Genomic DNA, 15,202 nt, shown 5'->3' with positions numbered 1-15,202 from the left:
GGCTCATGATAAATTTCTGCAAGTTTTAACTGTACGATTAAAAAGGGTACAAACACATAGAATATGTAGGTACATACTTGCCTCGCTTTCCTAGCTCCAGTGGAGGAAATGTTTTCCCAAGAATAGCATCGAGGACAATATGTTGGATCAAAACCTGTTTATTACAAACTAGATGGTTTCTTACATCAGTTTTACATTTATTCTTCATAAAAAGACACGCGGATGCATTCTATATGCACTCGATGAATAAAATCATTTACACCAGCTTATTGTCAGACTCGCTTCAAATAAAAGTACTTACAAGACAATATCCCGAGTTTGGCACTGGACGTTTTCTCACTTGTACGCTTCGGTTATACTAGCCAATGTACAAAATTTCTATTTTAATAATGGAAATGAAAATAGAAATGGAAATGGAAATGAATCAAGTATAAAAAAATCTCGTTTCGTAAGCATCAGCTATACGCTTAATTGATGCATATTTTCTCAACACGTTCATACATACATTAAGAAAGATAAATACACAGCGAGAGAGCCTTTCAGTTAAATTTGTCCGAGCAATGTGCGTGTTTTACCCGCATAGTAATTATATTATAACTCGTCGTATCAGGTGATTATTACTTACTTGTTGGGAAAACTGATTCGAGCGACTCTCATCGATGGGAAAGCGCAACCGGTTTCGCTAAACAGAGTTTCATTCTCTTAGGGATTAGATCTACCTTATCAATTATACGATGCTACCTCGACTCTCCCGTAGGTCAATTGTTTAATCGAATTGCTCGAATTGGAATACACATTAGATGTACAATTCTGATAATGAACGGAAATTCTGATGCAAACATTATCGCCTCCAGTGAAATGTCGAGATTATCAAGTATTATTAGAGAATCGACTATCCTGGTGTATGCATATGATGTACGTATATCTCATTAAATTCTCTATTAATTAAGAACTCTGTTAATCGCAGACGCGCAGCCTTTACTATAGAAAATTCGTACATTACTCAATGGCACGAATGGAGTCATATTTCTCACTTGTGCGTTACACAAGTAATGTACATAATATAAACTGTAAACTGTAAAATGTAAAACTTTCAAAGGGCGAAAGAACATGTAAAGCTATATTGCTAAAAGTTGAAAATAAAACAGTACCAGCGATGAATTAATTGAGACGCCATGAAATTCATTATAAAAACGGGATAATCTCTAGGGATACGTAAAAGCTAACCTTTGCTTAGATATATGTGAAAATAGTTTTTAAAGTAAAGAACAAGTCTGATCAGAGACAAAATGCACAGTATGTATACAGAGATCGCGAATAGGACAAGTAACGTCATTCGCACGTTTACATTTCTTTCAATGTCCTGGCCTCGCGTTCGGCCACTGGCCACCTGCCTGCTAGGGGGTGAATGAATCTGATAGCGGTAGGTGGCCTGAAGTCAAGCTCAGGAATGCCATCGAGACTTTTGCAGTTCAATTTGGCCTTCTAATGTTTTGGCAAGATATATGACAAACAATTGGCTCAGCGCTATACCTAAAGCAATGCCAGCTATCGTATACAGATTACGTTCCGCCCAACTTCGCACAATTTCGATGCAACCGCTAGTCCATACCTTCTTGCCTGCTTCGGATACTGGTAACATTTGAACCTTATAGCCACACATTATATTAACAAGACCACTCTGCGAATTAAAATCATATTTATCATAAACAATTGCTCGTTTCAACTATACCGACACGATATGCCGTCTTCCCCCATAGCTCCAAAGGTCCACTTACCGATATGTCTGTAGCATTGATGCAACAAGAGAATGGCACACCACACCGTTCTACGCTAGGACTAGAACAATTAAAGTATTCGTTTTTCCCCCAATCCAAATAGCCTTCTTGGCTTAAACCACAGCACCTAAACTGCTCCATGAAAATAGAAAGGGGGGCTCGTGTTATTAAACATTATTATTTCCGACACATTATAATTTTTTGAAAAAAAGTTAACACTACATTTCAAAGAGCTGTAAGATTCACAATTTTTGATATTTTGAAAAATCCGTCGATATATGTTTATATATCCCTGAAGACTACAACATATCCAAGTTTCACCTAAATCTGAAATGTTACTCCGAAAAGTGTCCGATTTTGCATGGAATGACAACTCGTTTTCTACTTACTTCTTGCTGTCCAAAGTCAATAAAATTCTGCAAATCAGGGTCTTCTCTGTATGTTTGAATGATTTTATCCGTAAAGGATTCCTCCAATAAAGATTGTAACGTATGCGGAAATACAAAACCGACGATTGCTACGCCCATTTCAAGAAGAAAGAACACCAATAAACACAACGAATACTGCACAACAAACGAATGTAAACTGTTACAATTAGATGAAGCAGATATTTAATGAGTATTCGTATAGGCTATAATAAGCGATACTAACAAATTTCAAAAGACAAGTGTTTTCACGTAATGCTCCCACGCATCCAGCGAAGCTGACAACAAATACTACTCCTCCTGCTATAACCATTACAAGCGAAATGTTCAGGACCACGTCGTAGACGTTTTCCACTCGAACGGAACCGGTCGCCTGCCATTTGTCCACAAACGCGTACAAGCCCACTCCGATTAACAGTCCTCCAAATAACTGTACAATGCAACACGATGACTATGATTACACATCTACTGTCATAGGTGAATAAACAATTAATATGTTTAATACCACCTGCCACTTGTTTATCCTTACACCAGATTATTATTACTCGCGCGAAAATGTAGGCAATTGAAAGAGACAGAATCAAAATTTACTTACCCAAAAAACAAAATTAAGCATAAATATCATGTACTTTACACATGAACTAACATAGGTAAAGTTATTTGTTCGCCGCCGATTATTCATCATCGTAATGTAAAAACTGTTTTACAAGCTATTACACTTTGCTCGATACTTTTGTCTCTCTCTCTGTCGTCTTGTATGTGCATGTACATACACATGTACTTGTATTTTTCGGCGTGTACGTAATATACATAAGTATACACGTATGTACGTAGCTCACAATCAGCTACACTCTGAGCTGTGCATGCATGCATATATATAATATATACACGTAGAAATTACACCGATCCCATTCCTAATTCAATGAATCATTCCTTTCGCACTGAGCGCTGCTGAGCGCATATTTACTAGCTTCTCACTCGATCCTTCGCAAACAGTTAATGACAGACGTTATATATGTATTTGACCGCTCGTGAACACAAGTCGAGTACACCGCACAAAACGCTGTGTACAGTATGTATGTTCGCACTGGTGTGTACAATACAATACACCATACATCATACTTGAACAGAACTGCAAACAGCTTACTTTGTATCCGCCATTACAGTTTTGTTTCTTCCATTCCCCGCTTTCGTTATAGACAAAACCCTTAGAACATATAAACATGGAGGAAGCATGCAATGAGCGAAAATCATGGACATAGAAATATAGTGACGGAGGAATAGTTGCGGGGGGTGATATCCTTGCGGGAGGGGCGACGAGGTAACATACACCTTCTTTCTATTGGCTGCTGCTTCGCGCAAGCGCAGTGATGTGTAATGATGAATGTTTGTCGCGGCGCAAGTAGAGATAGTGGCAGCCATATTTGAAACGTTTCTCGTAGTGTGGTATGCAGTGCGTATTCACCTCATATATTTTAATAATTATAAATGCATATTTCTCTTCAATTTTCATTATTTTTACAATTTATATTCATGAATAATCACTTCGTTAGTATATACATACAATTAAACGTCTGTATGTACTAATCTGTAGCAAACACTTTTTCATAATTAGCGGTACGGAGCAGACGAAGAATGCAACCAATCAAATGCAGGCAGATGTAGGTGCTCTCCCCCCTGCCCCTCAAATACGTATTACTCACCTTGCCTAAAGTCGCAACTATTCCTCCGTCCCTATTGGTCCCTAAATTCCTATGTCCATGGCGAAAATGTAGACGGTAGTAGAAAGAGAAAGATATAGATTGGGGACACCCTCTCTCTTTCTAACATCAAAAGAAAAGCACTGTCGCCCCTGACGCTAGAAAGAGGGAGGGTGTCCATCATGTATATTTTTCTCTTTTTACCGCCGTCTACATTTTCGCCATATTTTCGCCCATTGCATGCTTCCTCCATGTTTATATCAGTTTATATGCTCTAAGACGAAACCAGCTGTCCACCCCTTCCACCTTTCAGGAAAATAAAACGAACCGCGCTGCGTATCTTTGTATGGTATGTACATACATACTACATACACGATGGTAGTGGTACGCACCACTTTTACATCATCTATGAGGATTGTTATTAATCATATGACCAAAAAAATTCCAACGAACAAGTAGTTGATTCACCAGCTGGCTGACACCTGCGACAGATACGTACTAGCTATCCGAGTCTGTCGGATTTTTACCCGGAACAATGGCATCGGTACAAGACAGTAAGTTCTTTATTGTTTATTTACGCTTCTCGCTCTCAGGCAAACAGTATTATCAAACGTCAATAGAGCGAGTTGTCATGCATCTCGTACGAATTTAAAATAGGCGTACCAAAAACAAGTAAACAGCACTCGTTAACCTATAAAACTATAAACATCATTAAAACACCGAGACACACACGCGCATATCATTTGTCGCGTTCATCGCGTTCCACTTGTTGATCGCCCGACATTTCCTCCCGTTTCTATTACCTTATACTTATTCATTCCTTAGGATTATCGTTGAAACGATCCTACGATAATTGGAGTACGCGCGAACAACTATGCTTGGCGTCCAGCGTCTTGAAGTCGGGTGATCAAAATTGGATGAGCGTATCTAAAACTATGAAAGCATTTGTCGAGAAAGAAAATCCAAGACCACCCGATTGGTTCTCTCAAAAGTCTTGTGCCATTCAGTATGCACATTTATTAGAGAATGCTGACACCCCGAAAAGAAAGAAAAGAGAGAGCGGAGAAACCACAGGTGAATCCATAGTTGGAAGACTAACTCGAGAAAGAATAGCCGAATTGGGACAAATTCTGGCCCAGCAGAGGGATGAGTATCGTCGACTCAAAGCTGAAATGAATATAGTAATGGCTGGATCGGTCACGGAGGCCAAGTTGAGAGAGATGTGGATGACGATTGAACAGGAGCTGGATGGGGATCGGGAGCTGGAACAAAAATCTAAAACGCATACAGCGTGGCTAGTGAAACGTCAACAGAAACAAGAATTAAATTCTCTACCACAAGGGGTATCTAATATAAATCAACGCAAACCTACAGAGATTATAATGGAAACTCTGGAAGCGGCAGAGGCGATGGATGAAGATGAAAAGAAGAATAGAGGTGGAAGATCGCCTTTATTAACAAGTCTACTAAAGTCGCCAAGTCCGACGCAAATCCAAGCATCGACTACTACGGTACAAGCGAGCTCTCCTACAATTACGAGTTTACTTGGTTCTAGTCCTAAAGTGCCAAACTCTCAGTTGACGCAAAATGTATCATCTCAATTGCATCGAATAGTTGATCCCGCGATTTCCAATACACCACCGTCGGTGGAGCCAAGACCATCGGTCGGTGCGCCAACTCTATCCATGTTATTAGAAATGCCCGCTAACACGCAAAGAGGCCCCCTACCAAATTTACAAGCAGCTACGACCATTGTATCTCAACAAAATCTGCCGACCGCTACTCATACTACTCATCAGCCACAACCCGTTCAACCAGTAACAATTCAGAACGATACACCTGCGTCTACCCAATCACTTCTGCTCTGTGCAGCAAGTATTCCAGTAAATAAAAGTATGGTGCAAATAATCGATAATATAGATGATGTAATACGTAAAGATATAATGTCAGACGTGATGGACAAAGATGAAATTAACGAGATTATTGGGGATTTAGAAGAAATAATAAAGGAAGAGATAACTGGGAGTCCACCGGCTTTAGACACGGCTGCCACAGCGATCAACGCTCTTACTCTACCTCACATTCATCAAGTACCAATGGTCACAGAACGACCAGAGCCTAGGGATGTAGACGAAGTTGCATCACTCTCTAATTCACCGGAAAGCGAAATGGCTATTGAAGAAATTGACTCCAGCACGTCGAATATCGCTGAAATTATAGGAACAGTTGCAATCGAGCCACAGGAGCCAAAAATTATTGTCGCTGAAATACCCGAAAGTATAACAAATATGTCTGAAGAAGTCAAGTCTGAAGAGAGCACGTGCGACGATAGGGTACTGTTGTACGATCAACTCGTTCCTCAATTAGACGCTCGAAATGGGGAGAATGGTAAAGATGCGCCACTAGAACAGAAACCAGTTGTCGACGAATTCGATACCATGGACTCTAGTTTGAAGGCAAAAGTCGAAGGAAGCGATTCAAAAATGCCAACAAAACCACTTGTGTATGATGATGACGATGAGGACGACGACGAGGACGACGACGACAACGACAAAGACGGCGGTGCCGGTGGCGACGAAGACAACAACGATGAAGACGACGATGACGACAACGACGACGATGACGATGACGATGACGTCGACGACGATGAGGACGGTGGTGGCGGCAGCGGTGTCGGCATCGGCGGCGGCGGCGGTGGCGATGATGATGATAATGATAATGATAATGATGACGACGACGACGACCACGACGATGATGATGAAGACGACAACAATCACCATCGTGATTGTGGTCGTGATCGTGATCGGGATCGTGATCATGATTGTGATCGTGATCGTGATCATGATCATGATCATGATCATGTAGCGACTGAGGAAATGGGCGAAGAAGGAGAGGGAGGAGAAGAAGAAGAAGAAGAGGACGTGGAGGAACAACACGAAGCGGACGGAGCAGAAGAAGAAGAAATAGAAGCGATTGTACCAGAGGCCAAGGACGACTCTCCAAGTAATCAATCGCAACAAGAATGTTTGGTGCAATTAGAAAATAAAGACAATCAGGTACTGGATCAATTGGAAATGCACCTTGCTAAAATTACGGGTGAACAGCAACATTTGCCTATGGCAGAAGTGGTTAGCGTTTCTTTTAAAGTGACCGATACCAATCTTCCTAGCACAGAGGACACTGAAAAGTCACAGGATATTAGTTTAATCTTGGAGGACGATGAAAGTATGCATAGTTTGGATACTAAGAAGCAAATAACCGAAGAAAACATGAACGAGAATACAATCGAAAGTACAGAATCCCAACAAGGGTCGTTTAAAGAGGAACCTGTAATTGTAATAAAAGAGAAAGCCATTATAGAAGTGAGCCGCGATTCGATGGAGAAGTCTCAAGAAGAACAGACGGAAGACACTCTAGAAATTTATACAGACGATAAACCCAAACAAGAGGATGCCGAGGATTCTTCTAAAGATATAGTTGCAAGTTGTATTCTACAGGATATAGAAATTAAGGAAGAAGAAATGGACGACACAACCATTGTACAGAACCCCGCTGAATCAGCAAGTTTAGAAGAAGAAGCTAAAACTTGCAGAGAAAAATGTATGGATTCGATTAAAACCGAAACGGATGTTTCCATCATTAAGAAAAGGGAAGCTGCACTCGAGGAAGTGAACAAGGTGGAAGAAGAGCCCAAGAGTCGGTTAGAAGGTAATCTCGCACCACAAGTAAAGAAAGATGAAATACAGCTGGAAAAGGAGGACGAAGAGGATAAGAAAGATGTCGCCAACGAACAACACACGAGGAAAGAAACCGAATCTGTGATAAACGCCAGTGAGGATACCGTCGAATTGGACGAAGAAGAATCTTCCTTAAGCAAATTAAGTGGAGGTCGTGCTATGAAAACTTATTCGAAGAAACAAAACGCTTCGATCGATAGCGAGCCCGAGAACGAGGGCACTGGAGAAGGCGCAGATTACAGAGCATGGAAGAAGGCAGTTATGTTAGTTTACAATCGTCTTGCTACGCATAAATATGCATCCGTATTCTTGAGGCCTATTACGGAAGATCAGGCACCTGGATATCACTCTGTCATCTTTAGACCCATGGATTTGTTGACTATCAAAAAGAATATCGACAATGGCACTATCAGATCCACGATGCACTTTCAACGTGACGTTATGCTAATGTTTCAAAATGCCATCATGTACAACAAGCACGATACATTTATTTATAAAATGGCAGTTTCGATGCAGGAGGAGTGTCTACAACATATGCAGGTATGAATCTGGAACACCTGGTGTCCCGATACATGTATTCTACCCATTATTCGTAATAAATATTCACTTGCATCCGTTGTAGATATTAGTGCAGGTGACTGGTGAGGGAACACTTGGAAGAGAAACAAGAACTGCCGCGAGTAGCAGCCACAGGGAGACCAGTGACGGTGGCGTAAAGAGGAAACGAAGTCACATTACACCGAGCCCTCATGATACTGATGGCCCGCGTTCGAGGAAACGTAGAAAATCGGAAAATGATTAGGGTGTTGAATTTGTTTTATACACATGTGCGCGTATCGAAACATTAAAGTTCCGAACAAGTTTTACCGACAAGCCGGACCAAAGAGAGTTGAAAATCTCTGCCCTGCCATTAGATCGGGGGGAAATATTCAATGTAAAAGATGCCTACTAATTCAATATTTTCCCACGACGAGAAAGAAACATTTTCTAAGTATAGAGCGGGAACATTGTACATTTTTCCTTCGGGTTTTTAAATTTTTTTTTATATACACGCTCGCTACTCATAATTTATTGTCGTACGTAAAAGAAAAAACTTGTTGCGATGATTACATTTCCTATTGAGGGGGGGAGGGAGAGGGAGAGAGTGTGTGTGTGTGAGAGAGGGAGAGAAAAAAAAGAAAGAAAGAAAGTCTGCTATTCTTTCGGTCTCTTTCCAAATGGCTCCATATACCTAAACATTCGAAATTTACTCACCTATGAAATGTATAAAAAATTTACTAGTTCCTTAAAGAAAACTTGAAAAAATAAAGCGTTGCATTCTTATATCTATAAGACTCCCTAAAATTTTCAGTACAATTCACAATGGGCTATTATGCTAGCGGCGATACAAGAAAAACAATACATGGCTGTGAAAATGACCAAGGTTATGATGAACGCGAAGCTTCTCGCGACGCATCGTTTAACGGATTAATAGCGAGAGCATCGAGATCAGATATTAGGGGAGGAATTGTAAGTTATTGCCTAACCCAGTACAGACATTTTCGTAAGTTGATGTAGGTTAGATTCTTTTATTCGAACCATTTAATAGTCTTTAGAAGCGAGAGCGCCGATATCGGACGAGGCCGATCGGCCGTTTTGGGCCGAAGACGAGTCAAGTAGCTCGGAATCGAAACAGCAATTAAATGAGAGAAAGAAACGTCGTCGCACCATGTCCTATCGCAATAATCGTATCGCTATACACAAAAGTAGATCCTCGTTATTTCAGTCATCGAATTCCAGTTTGGACTCGGTACCTGATCAGATCTCGTCAAGAGGTAATTCTGTTAATTATTGCATTATGTATTCTCTTTGTTGTAATTACGTGATATTTACTTATTTGCACTTTGCTGCACACATTGTAGTTTATAAGCAGGAACGGCGTGCTCAACCAGCGGGTCGATTTCCTATAGAACCTATGCAACGTGGATACGGAGTTACAAAGAAAAACTGCGCTCACAAAAAAGTATCGTCTTCCTCGATCACTCATCCAAATATTATTATTCAAAATGTCAACATGCAGCGCGAAGCCTGAAACATTATTCATTTCTAGTGAATAAAACGATTGGCTGGGGAAATGCATTGAACGTTGCAGTAACGGAATGGTACGGAACACGGGATGAACAAGATTGAAAATTACTGCGACACGATTTTTCAAAATTACTCGAAGGGATAACGCGCGCACGCGCCCAGCACGTCCAACACAACGCGCAACACCCAAAAGCGAACGAGATTGCGCCGTGTATTTAGGTATATTTTATAATGTTTTTCAAATTTCCAACCTTTGCGTTTGGTTTAGATCAGGTTAAATTGCATAAATTTGAAAAGGAACCGTATTGGTGGACAATCGGGGTGTTGCTTACAGGGCATGCGCCCCTCTCTGACTGAGACAGTGGATATCTCGCATTGCTTGACATAACCGGACGTAACTATACACGTACTTTTGTATGAACGAAAATTCCATTACTCGACACGCAACTACTGTGTAAACATATCAGTAGTACATGTACTTGTATGTATTTCTTTTTCACTCGAGGCAATTTGAGAAGAAGGCACACAAATACATCTCTGAAATCGCTCGGAATATCCTCTACAAAGGATTATGAGTTTACTCGTGAATGCTAGTGATGGATGCGTTCGTGGAAAAAATGCAGGGTACGAGAGACTCGAGCACGTTGACGATGGTTGTAAGTAAATTCATCAAGTATGTGACGTAAACGTGGGAGTAATGAACTTGATAAATTTTACGTGGTACGATTTATTAAGTTCCTAACATTTCACCCAAGTCCCTTGTTAAATCGTCAGATTCTATTGTTGATCATTTCAGACTCGATATTACGCCCTGGTTTTAGCTCGATCATAGCGGGCGTTTTTGTACTATTTTTGCTATTATCAGCATGGAACTTGCTCGGCATGATAAATCCACCGAGTGATGCTCATGTATTTTACTTGAATCGGAGACACTCACCTTTGTACATAGTATCTGAAAGATTCTTATCGTTTGGTCTCGATACATCTTTATTACGTGACATGTCAAGTCTTCCAATTACGAATGAAAAATTTGTCAACTTGGCTCGCCATCTTGCGCCCGCTTACGTTCGAGTAGGTGGTACATCTGCGGATTGTCTACACTTTAATCAGGTTGGTCCGTGATTTGGTAACATTGATAGGTATCATCACTATTCTCCGTGTCACATAAGAAGGAATCCGTTTCACGCATGTACAATGAGCTCATTGGCTCCGGCGGAGTATTGGTAGGGGTATAGCCAATAGTAGCTTGTTCCGGCACCAATGAGCGCCAACATGCGCAGAACAGGTCTGAACTCGTCGGTCGGCGGGTTCCTTTTTATATGAGAAGGAGATACACGCTCTGTATCGCCTCTCGAATATAAAATTTAAATCAAACTAAAATATTCACTCGGAACATTCCGATATTTGGTAACACAGACAGCACAAGGAACTTCTGAAGAAATAATTAGTCCCGTCGATGGTCAAGATATAAGTAACTTTACCATCACCGATGTGGATTTCAAAAGTTTGTACGAATTCGCAACTAAATCAAAATTGCGTATGATCTTCGACTTGAATGCATTATATAGAAGCGAAAGGAATTCTTGGGACGATGCCAACGCCAAAACAATAATTTTATTCGCCCGAGATGAATGTATGCAATTGGATTGGCAATTGGGAAATGGTGACTAGTATGCAAAATTTCCCCGTTATTGTCTGAGTTTACTCGACGTTTGATATTTATTTACCAATTGCAGAACCAAATTCCTTTCATCATGTGTTTAATAGAACCGTTAATGCGACGCAACTTGCGACTGATTACTACCAGTTACGGGAATTATTGAACAAAGTAGGATATACCGGAAGCCTCGTTTTCGGCCCAGAAGTGAATCACATAGGGGACAAGAATCGGGAAGGGGAGCATTATGCAACAGCGTTTTTACAGAATGACAAAGACAGCGTAAACTATGTTACTTGGCATCAATATTATCTTAACGGAAGGGAAGCTCGTGTAGCTGATTTTATAAATATTTCTACCTTTGATTATTTACCGACGCAAATTGAATCTATGAAAGAGGCAATTAAATTGTCGGGCAAAAGCGTCGCGATGTGGTTGTGTATGTGATTATACTTTTATACACAACATACTATATTGCAATGTTACTATCGAGAACTCAAATCCGAACGATATTTGCAGCCGAAACTAGCACAGCTTACGGCGGAGGTGCCCCGGAATTGTCGGATAGATTTGTTGCCGGATTTTTATGGCTGGATAAATTAGGGTACAGTGCCAGTACCGGGGTAAATGTTGTTGTAAGGCAAACGTTATTTGGTGGACACTACGCTATGGTTGCACCTGATCTTATGCCTAACCCTGACTGGTGGGTTAGCGTAATTTATAAGCAATTCGTGTCGGACAAAGTCTTGAAATTAACACCGACAGACAAGCTCGATAGTGTACGACTTTATGCACACTGCACCCCTGAGAGAGCATTGATTAACAGAGTATCAGCTATTACGATATACGGGGTGAATATAGATAAAGTTCCTGCTCGTGTAACGATCGACGGGATCCCGGCTGTGCTAGACCGAAACGCTAAAATCTTTTTATACGCGCTTACTGCTGATGATTTGCAATCAAGGTATCCGAGAATAATAATAATATAATTATTATCCAACGATAACCGATTTTATATGTGTAAAATAATACTCTATTTGATTTCATTGCCTCGTAGAGTTATGAAAATGAACGGGAAGCTATTAATATTGCAACCAAACGGAGACTTGCCACCATTTTCGCCTGTAATATTAGAACCCACAGAAGCAATTTCTCTACCATCCTACTCTATGGTATTCTTAGTAATACATGGTGCAGATGTTCCCGCATGTAGATGTTGAAATCGCAGTACGCCGAAATAATTATACACCCACCATCTCGTATTATACATGTATGCTACATATACATAAATTTATAAAAGTTTATAATATGATTTCTTCCCAAGAAAATAAAGGTGATAAATGTTGCTAATAAAAAACTTGAGAAACTGAATGTAGGACTAAGTATACATGGCAACTATGCATAATACTTACACACGTACCTCTACATATATGTGTTATATATATATATATGTTGCGGCCAAAACTCAGCGCAAAAAGTGACGCTCGACGCTCGTTTTGAGCGTCAAAACCAATCACGAGACTGAGGCTCAACCAACGAACGAGCGAGTCAGAGCAAGTCAGATCGAACGAGCGTCTAGCGGAAAAGCTAAACCGAGTGCATCCCTTCCCTGGCCAACACCAGTGGTGATCCATCCAGCCTCCAAAGGCATCAGTTTCTACAATATATGACCCAATTAAACGGTCTATTATGCAAAATTCTCCAAGTACATTCTCCGTACGTTATAATAATATACCATAATTAAGAAAAAAGTGGCAAACGTACGAACCTGTTTGACAACTTGCTGTTTATTTCAATCAACTATAAATACATGAGAAAAAGTACAACTCTGTATGACACTAAAACGTATTTGTTTACGCTTTCACCAATACATACTGATACATACTATTTTACCACATCATGAACTGCCCTGTTGCATACAGTTATGGGAATAAAGTTTGGACATTTAAAAATGGAATGCTTAGACTTCGACTTTTCGTGTACTGAAATGTGTTGATGAATCGGGTTGAAATGTTAATTACGATCGAGTATATTTAAAAGAATAGTAGGATATTGAAACAAGCATCCTTAACAACCGCTTCTATATAATTACACGCATTACATAATATGTAACGTTGGCATAGAACTAAGACAACCTGCCACTGTGGAATTTGCTGCAGTGAGCGGTGCCATTACATTATCTAATCCCGATATATATTTACATGAGAACGTTTTGCTTGCTAAATTTCACACCAAATTAGGCAACATTCACTCTTGCGCTGAAATTGTGATCGTTTTCCCTTTAGGGTCATCGAATCTATCCATCGTACGAATATCGATAATCATAGTAAGTGCCCAAATCATGATTAAAGCTAATATGGCAGTGACAAATATTCCAGTCCAAATCGGAACTGTAGTAAAACCAACACAATCGTACGCGTCGCTAAATACCTTCTTTTCATCCAGTTTCTCATTATGAGAAACTGGGTAGACTTGCACTTGTAAGTCTCTAATTTTCAGAGTGGTCAAATTCTTACCGAAAACAATTTCCCGCGAACAATGATAAGAGAACCGAAACGGAAAGACAATATCTGTATTGGTTGTTAGATTTTGATTGCTACTGTTCTGTCCAACATGTTCGTAATTGATCGTTCTCAGCATGTAATATCCTGAACTTTTTACTTCGAATATGAAAGAAAGCTTATGTTTAACTATGTCCGAATTAGTCCCATTAAATTGCAAGTTTAATTTCAACGGAGAGTCCTTCGAACCCTGGCCATCTTCAGTGTACGTGAGCTTTAGCGGAAGAGTTATATTATCCGCTACTCCTGGAACCTGTAACGAGTAGATTGCTTTCGAAATTACTTGACCTAGTATTAGAGGGAGGGGGGTTGACAACAAAGGTAATTACCTTCAGCGAGAGTCGCTGACTGGAATACAAAAGTACTCGCTGCGATGAAACAACAAAAGTAGAATTATTGTCCGTAGGAGCGTCCCTTTTCAGTCGCTCGGAACGTCTATAACCACACGATCTTCCTGTGAGAATAGCTATCAGATTCGGGCTAGAATCTCTTAGCGTCTTGTACATTCCTGGTATGACATCTAAATTGCCAACTGGTGTAATCAACAACTGCCCTTTGGCTATCGAGTCCGTATAATCGGTAGAAGTCTGATTATACAATGGAAAATCTTCAATGGCATTTACAGCTTTCTCAACCGCAGGAAAGTAATACAACGAATCGCTGGCTACGATTCCCTGAAGATGCTAAGATATTAAAAAAAGGTTATATTACACAACACTGGGATTAACGGGCGATTAACGCCTGTAGTACAGGTAAATATAAAACGATGGCCTTCGGATGGCTGTTCGAATCCACTAACCTGCTTGTGTTTCGTGAAATCTTCGACACATAGATTATCTTTCACGTAAAGAATAACGGGAGGTGAATCGTCCAATTTTTTACGTAAAAAAGAGTCAAATTCTTCGCGGCTAGTCTTTAAAAATGGATTCACTGGTGGACTTGTTCGATCCGAATCAGTTGAACCGCCCCATAATAGCACAGGTACCGCGTTGTCGGCGTGTAACGGTAAAATGTTGGACACAACAGTCAACGTAACTAAAGCGAAACTAAAAGCAGTATGAGATTTAGTCATCGTGCACTGTATGTACGGTAAACGATCCTGGAGCAACACGCGGAAACAGGGCGAGGCGGACGAGCACTTGCGCGATTAATCCACTCACGAGTGTCACGACTCTGATCGAGCAGAAGGCAACGCCAACGACGGAGCACCTGACTTGTGACATACATACATATATATATAGCTCCGAATCATATGACAGACGTCACGTGACGACGGC

General features: G+C 40.4%; 5 protein-coding genes across 10 annotated transcripts; 3 read left to right on the top strand and 2 right to left on the bottom strand.

Moving 5' to 3' along the window:
* Positions 1-140: 140 nt before the first annotated feature.
* On the bottom strand, positions 141-3,443 carry LOC143374125 (tetraspanin-33). Of its 2 annotated transcripts, none has more exons than XM_076822030.1 (5): positions 3,351-3,443; positions 2,430-2,633; positions 2,168-2,341; positions 1,779-1,910; positions 141-1,681 (listed from the first exon to the last, which is right to left on the bottom strand). In XM_076822030.1, exons 1-5 carry the CDS (start codon positions 3,426-3,428, stop codon positions 1,445-1,447), a joined length of 825 nt encoding a protein of 274 aa, XP_076678145.1. In that variant the 5' UTR covers positions 3,429-3,443; the 3' UTR covers positions 141-1,444. The 2 variants fall into 2 exon arrangements, with proteins under 2 accessions (XP_076678145.1, XP_076678143.1); XM_076822028.1 differs by lacking the exon at positions 3,351-3,443 and adding an exon at positions 2,799-3,344.
* Positions 3,444-4,174: 731 nt separating this feature from the next.
* On the top strand, positions 4,175-8,513 carry Brd8 (Bromodomain containing 8). Of its 3 annotated transcripts, none has more exons than XM_076822021.1 (4): positions 4,175-4,457; positions 4,729-6,738; positions 6,769-8,180; positions 8,263-8,513. In XM_076822021.1, exons 1-4 carry the CDS (start codon positions 4,439-4,441, stop codon positions 8,440-8,442), a joined length of 3,621 nt encoding a protein of 1,206 aa, XP_076678136.1. In that variant the 5' UTR covers positions 4,175-4,438; the 3' UTR covers positions 8,443-8,513. The 3 variants fall into 3 exon arrangements, with proteins under 3 accessions (XP_076678136.1, XP_076678137.1, XP_076678134.1); XM_076822022.1 differs by having other exon boundaries at positions 4,176-4,457; positions 4,729-6,732; XM_076822019.1 differs by having other exon boundaries at positions 4,176-4,457; positions 4,729-8,180.
* Positions 8,514-8,810: 297 nt separating this feature from the next.
* Positions 8,811-10,155, top strand: LOC143374128 (uncharacterized). Of its 3 annotated transcripts, none has more exons than XR_013086612.1 (4): positions 8,811-9,149; positions 9,229-9,454; positions 9,730-9,926; positions 10,042-10,155. XR_013086612.1 is itself a non-coding variant. In XM_076822034.1 (4 exons), exons 1-4 carry the CDS (start codon positions 9,003-9,005, stop codon positions 9,730-9,732), a joined length of 477 nt encoding a protein of 158 aa, XP_076678149.1. In that variant the 5' UTR covers positions 8,811-9,002; the 3' UTR covers positions 9,733-9,920. The 3 variants fall into 3 exon arrangements, 1 of the variants encoding a protein (XP_076678149.1); XR_013086611.1 differs by having other exon boundaries at positions 10,005-10,140; XM_076822034.1 differs by lacking the exon at positions 10,042-10,155 and adding an exon at positions 9,542-9,642 and having other exon boundaries at positions 9,730-9,920.
* Positions 10,156-10,220: 65 nt separating this feature from the next.
* On the top strand, positions 10,221-12,721 carry LOC143374122 (heparanase). The gene is made up of 6 exons (XM_076822024.1): positions 10,221-10,363; positions 10,504-10,817; positions 11,124-11,370; positions 11,444-11,803; positions 11,884-12,328; positions 12,422-12,721. Exons 1-6 carry the CDS (start codon positions 10,279-10,281, stop codon positions 12,582-12,584), a joined length of 1,614 nt encoding a protein of 537 aa, XP_076678139.1. The 5' UTR covers positions 10,221-10,278; the 3' UTR covers positions 12,585-12,721.
* A 412-nt stretch (positions 12,722-13,133) lies between these two features.
* LOC143374124 (V-type proton ATPase subunit S1) lies at positions 13,134-15,130 on the bottom strand. Its single transcript, XM_076822027.1, has 3 exons — positions 14,725-15,130; positions 14,255-14,608; positions 13,134-14,178 (listed from the first exon to the last, which is right to left on the bottom strand). The coding sequence occupies exons 1-3, from the start codon at positions 14,995-14,997 to the stop codon at positions 13,612-13,614; spliced, it is 1,194 nt and encodes a 397-aa protein (XP_076678142.1). The 5' UTR covers positions 14,998-15,130; the 3' UTR covers positions 13,134-13,611.
* Between the last annotated feature and the right edge of the window lie 72 nt (positions 15,131-15,202).

Source organism: Andrena cerasifolii, chromosome 10 (assembly GCF_050908995.1).
Source record: "Andrena cerasifolii isolate SP2316 chromosome 10, iyAndCera1_principal, whole genome shotgun sequence".
In the NCBI taxonomy this organism is placed as follows: domain Eukaryota; kingdom Metazoa; phylum Arthropoda; class Insecta; order Hymenoptera; family Andrenidae; genus Andrena; species Andrena cerasifolii.
Note: the sequence above shows the minus strand (reverse complement) of the source record. Positions and strands in the feature narration are given on the sequence as shown.

Bases quoted from the DNA above. Each gene is read 5' to 3' on its own strand.
- LOC143374122 (XM_076822024.1), top strand. From the start codon at position 10,279: ATGAGTTTACTCGTGAATGCTAGTGATGGATGCGTTCGTGGAAAAAAT. The intron at 10,364-10,503 runs GTAAGTAAATTC...TGATCATTTCAG, and splicing joins CGAGCACGTTGACGATGGTT to ACTCGATATTACGCCCTGGT. The intron at 10,818-11,123 runs GTTGGTCCGTGA...TTGGTAACACAG, and splicing joins ATTGTCTACACTTTAATCAG to ACAGCACAAGGAACTTCTGA.
- LOC143374128 (XM_076822034.1), top strand. From the start codon at position 9,003: ATGGGCTATTATGCTAGCGGCGATACAAGAAAAACAATACATGGCTGT. The intron at 9,150-9,228 runs GTAAGTTATTGC...ACCATTTAATAG, and splicing joins CAGATATTAGGGGAGGAATT to TCTTTAGAAGCGAGAGCGCC. The intron at 9,455-9,541 runs GTAATTCTGTTA...CACACATTGTAG, and splicing joins TGATCAGATCTCGTCAAGAG to TTTATAAGCAGGAACGGCGT.
- LOC143374124 (XM_076822027.1), bottom strand. From the start codon at position 14,997: ATGACTAAATCTCATACTGCTTTTAGTTTCGCTTTAGTTACGTTGACT. The intron at 14,609-14,724 runs GTTAGTGGATTC...TTAATATCTTAG, and splicing joins ATTTCACGAAACACAAGCAG to CATCTTCAGGGAATCGTAGC. The intron at 14,179-14,254 runs GTAATTACCTTT...TACTCGTTACAG, and splicing joins GTCAGCGACTCTCGCTGAAG to GTTCCAGGAGTAGCGGATAA.
- Brd8 (XM_076822019.1), top strand. The intron at 8,181-8,262 runs GTATGAATCTGG...CATCCGTTGTAG, and splicing joins AGTGTCTACAACATATGCAG to ATATTAGTGCAGGTGACTGG.
- LOC143374125 (XM_076822028.1), bottom strand. From the start codon at position 2,888: ATGATGAATAATCGGCGGCGAACAAATAACTTTACCTATGTTAGTTCA. The intron at 2,342-2,429 runs GTTAGTATCGCT...TTTGTTGTGCAG, and splicing joins ACACTTGTCTTTTGAAATTT to TATTCGTTGTGTTTATTGGT. The intron at 1,911-2,167 runs GTAAGTAGAAAA...TTCATGGAGCAG, and splicing joins TTGACTTTGGACAGCAAGAA to TTTAGGTGCTGTGGTTTAAG.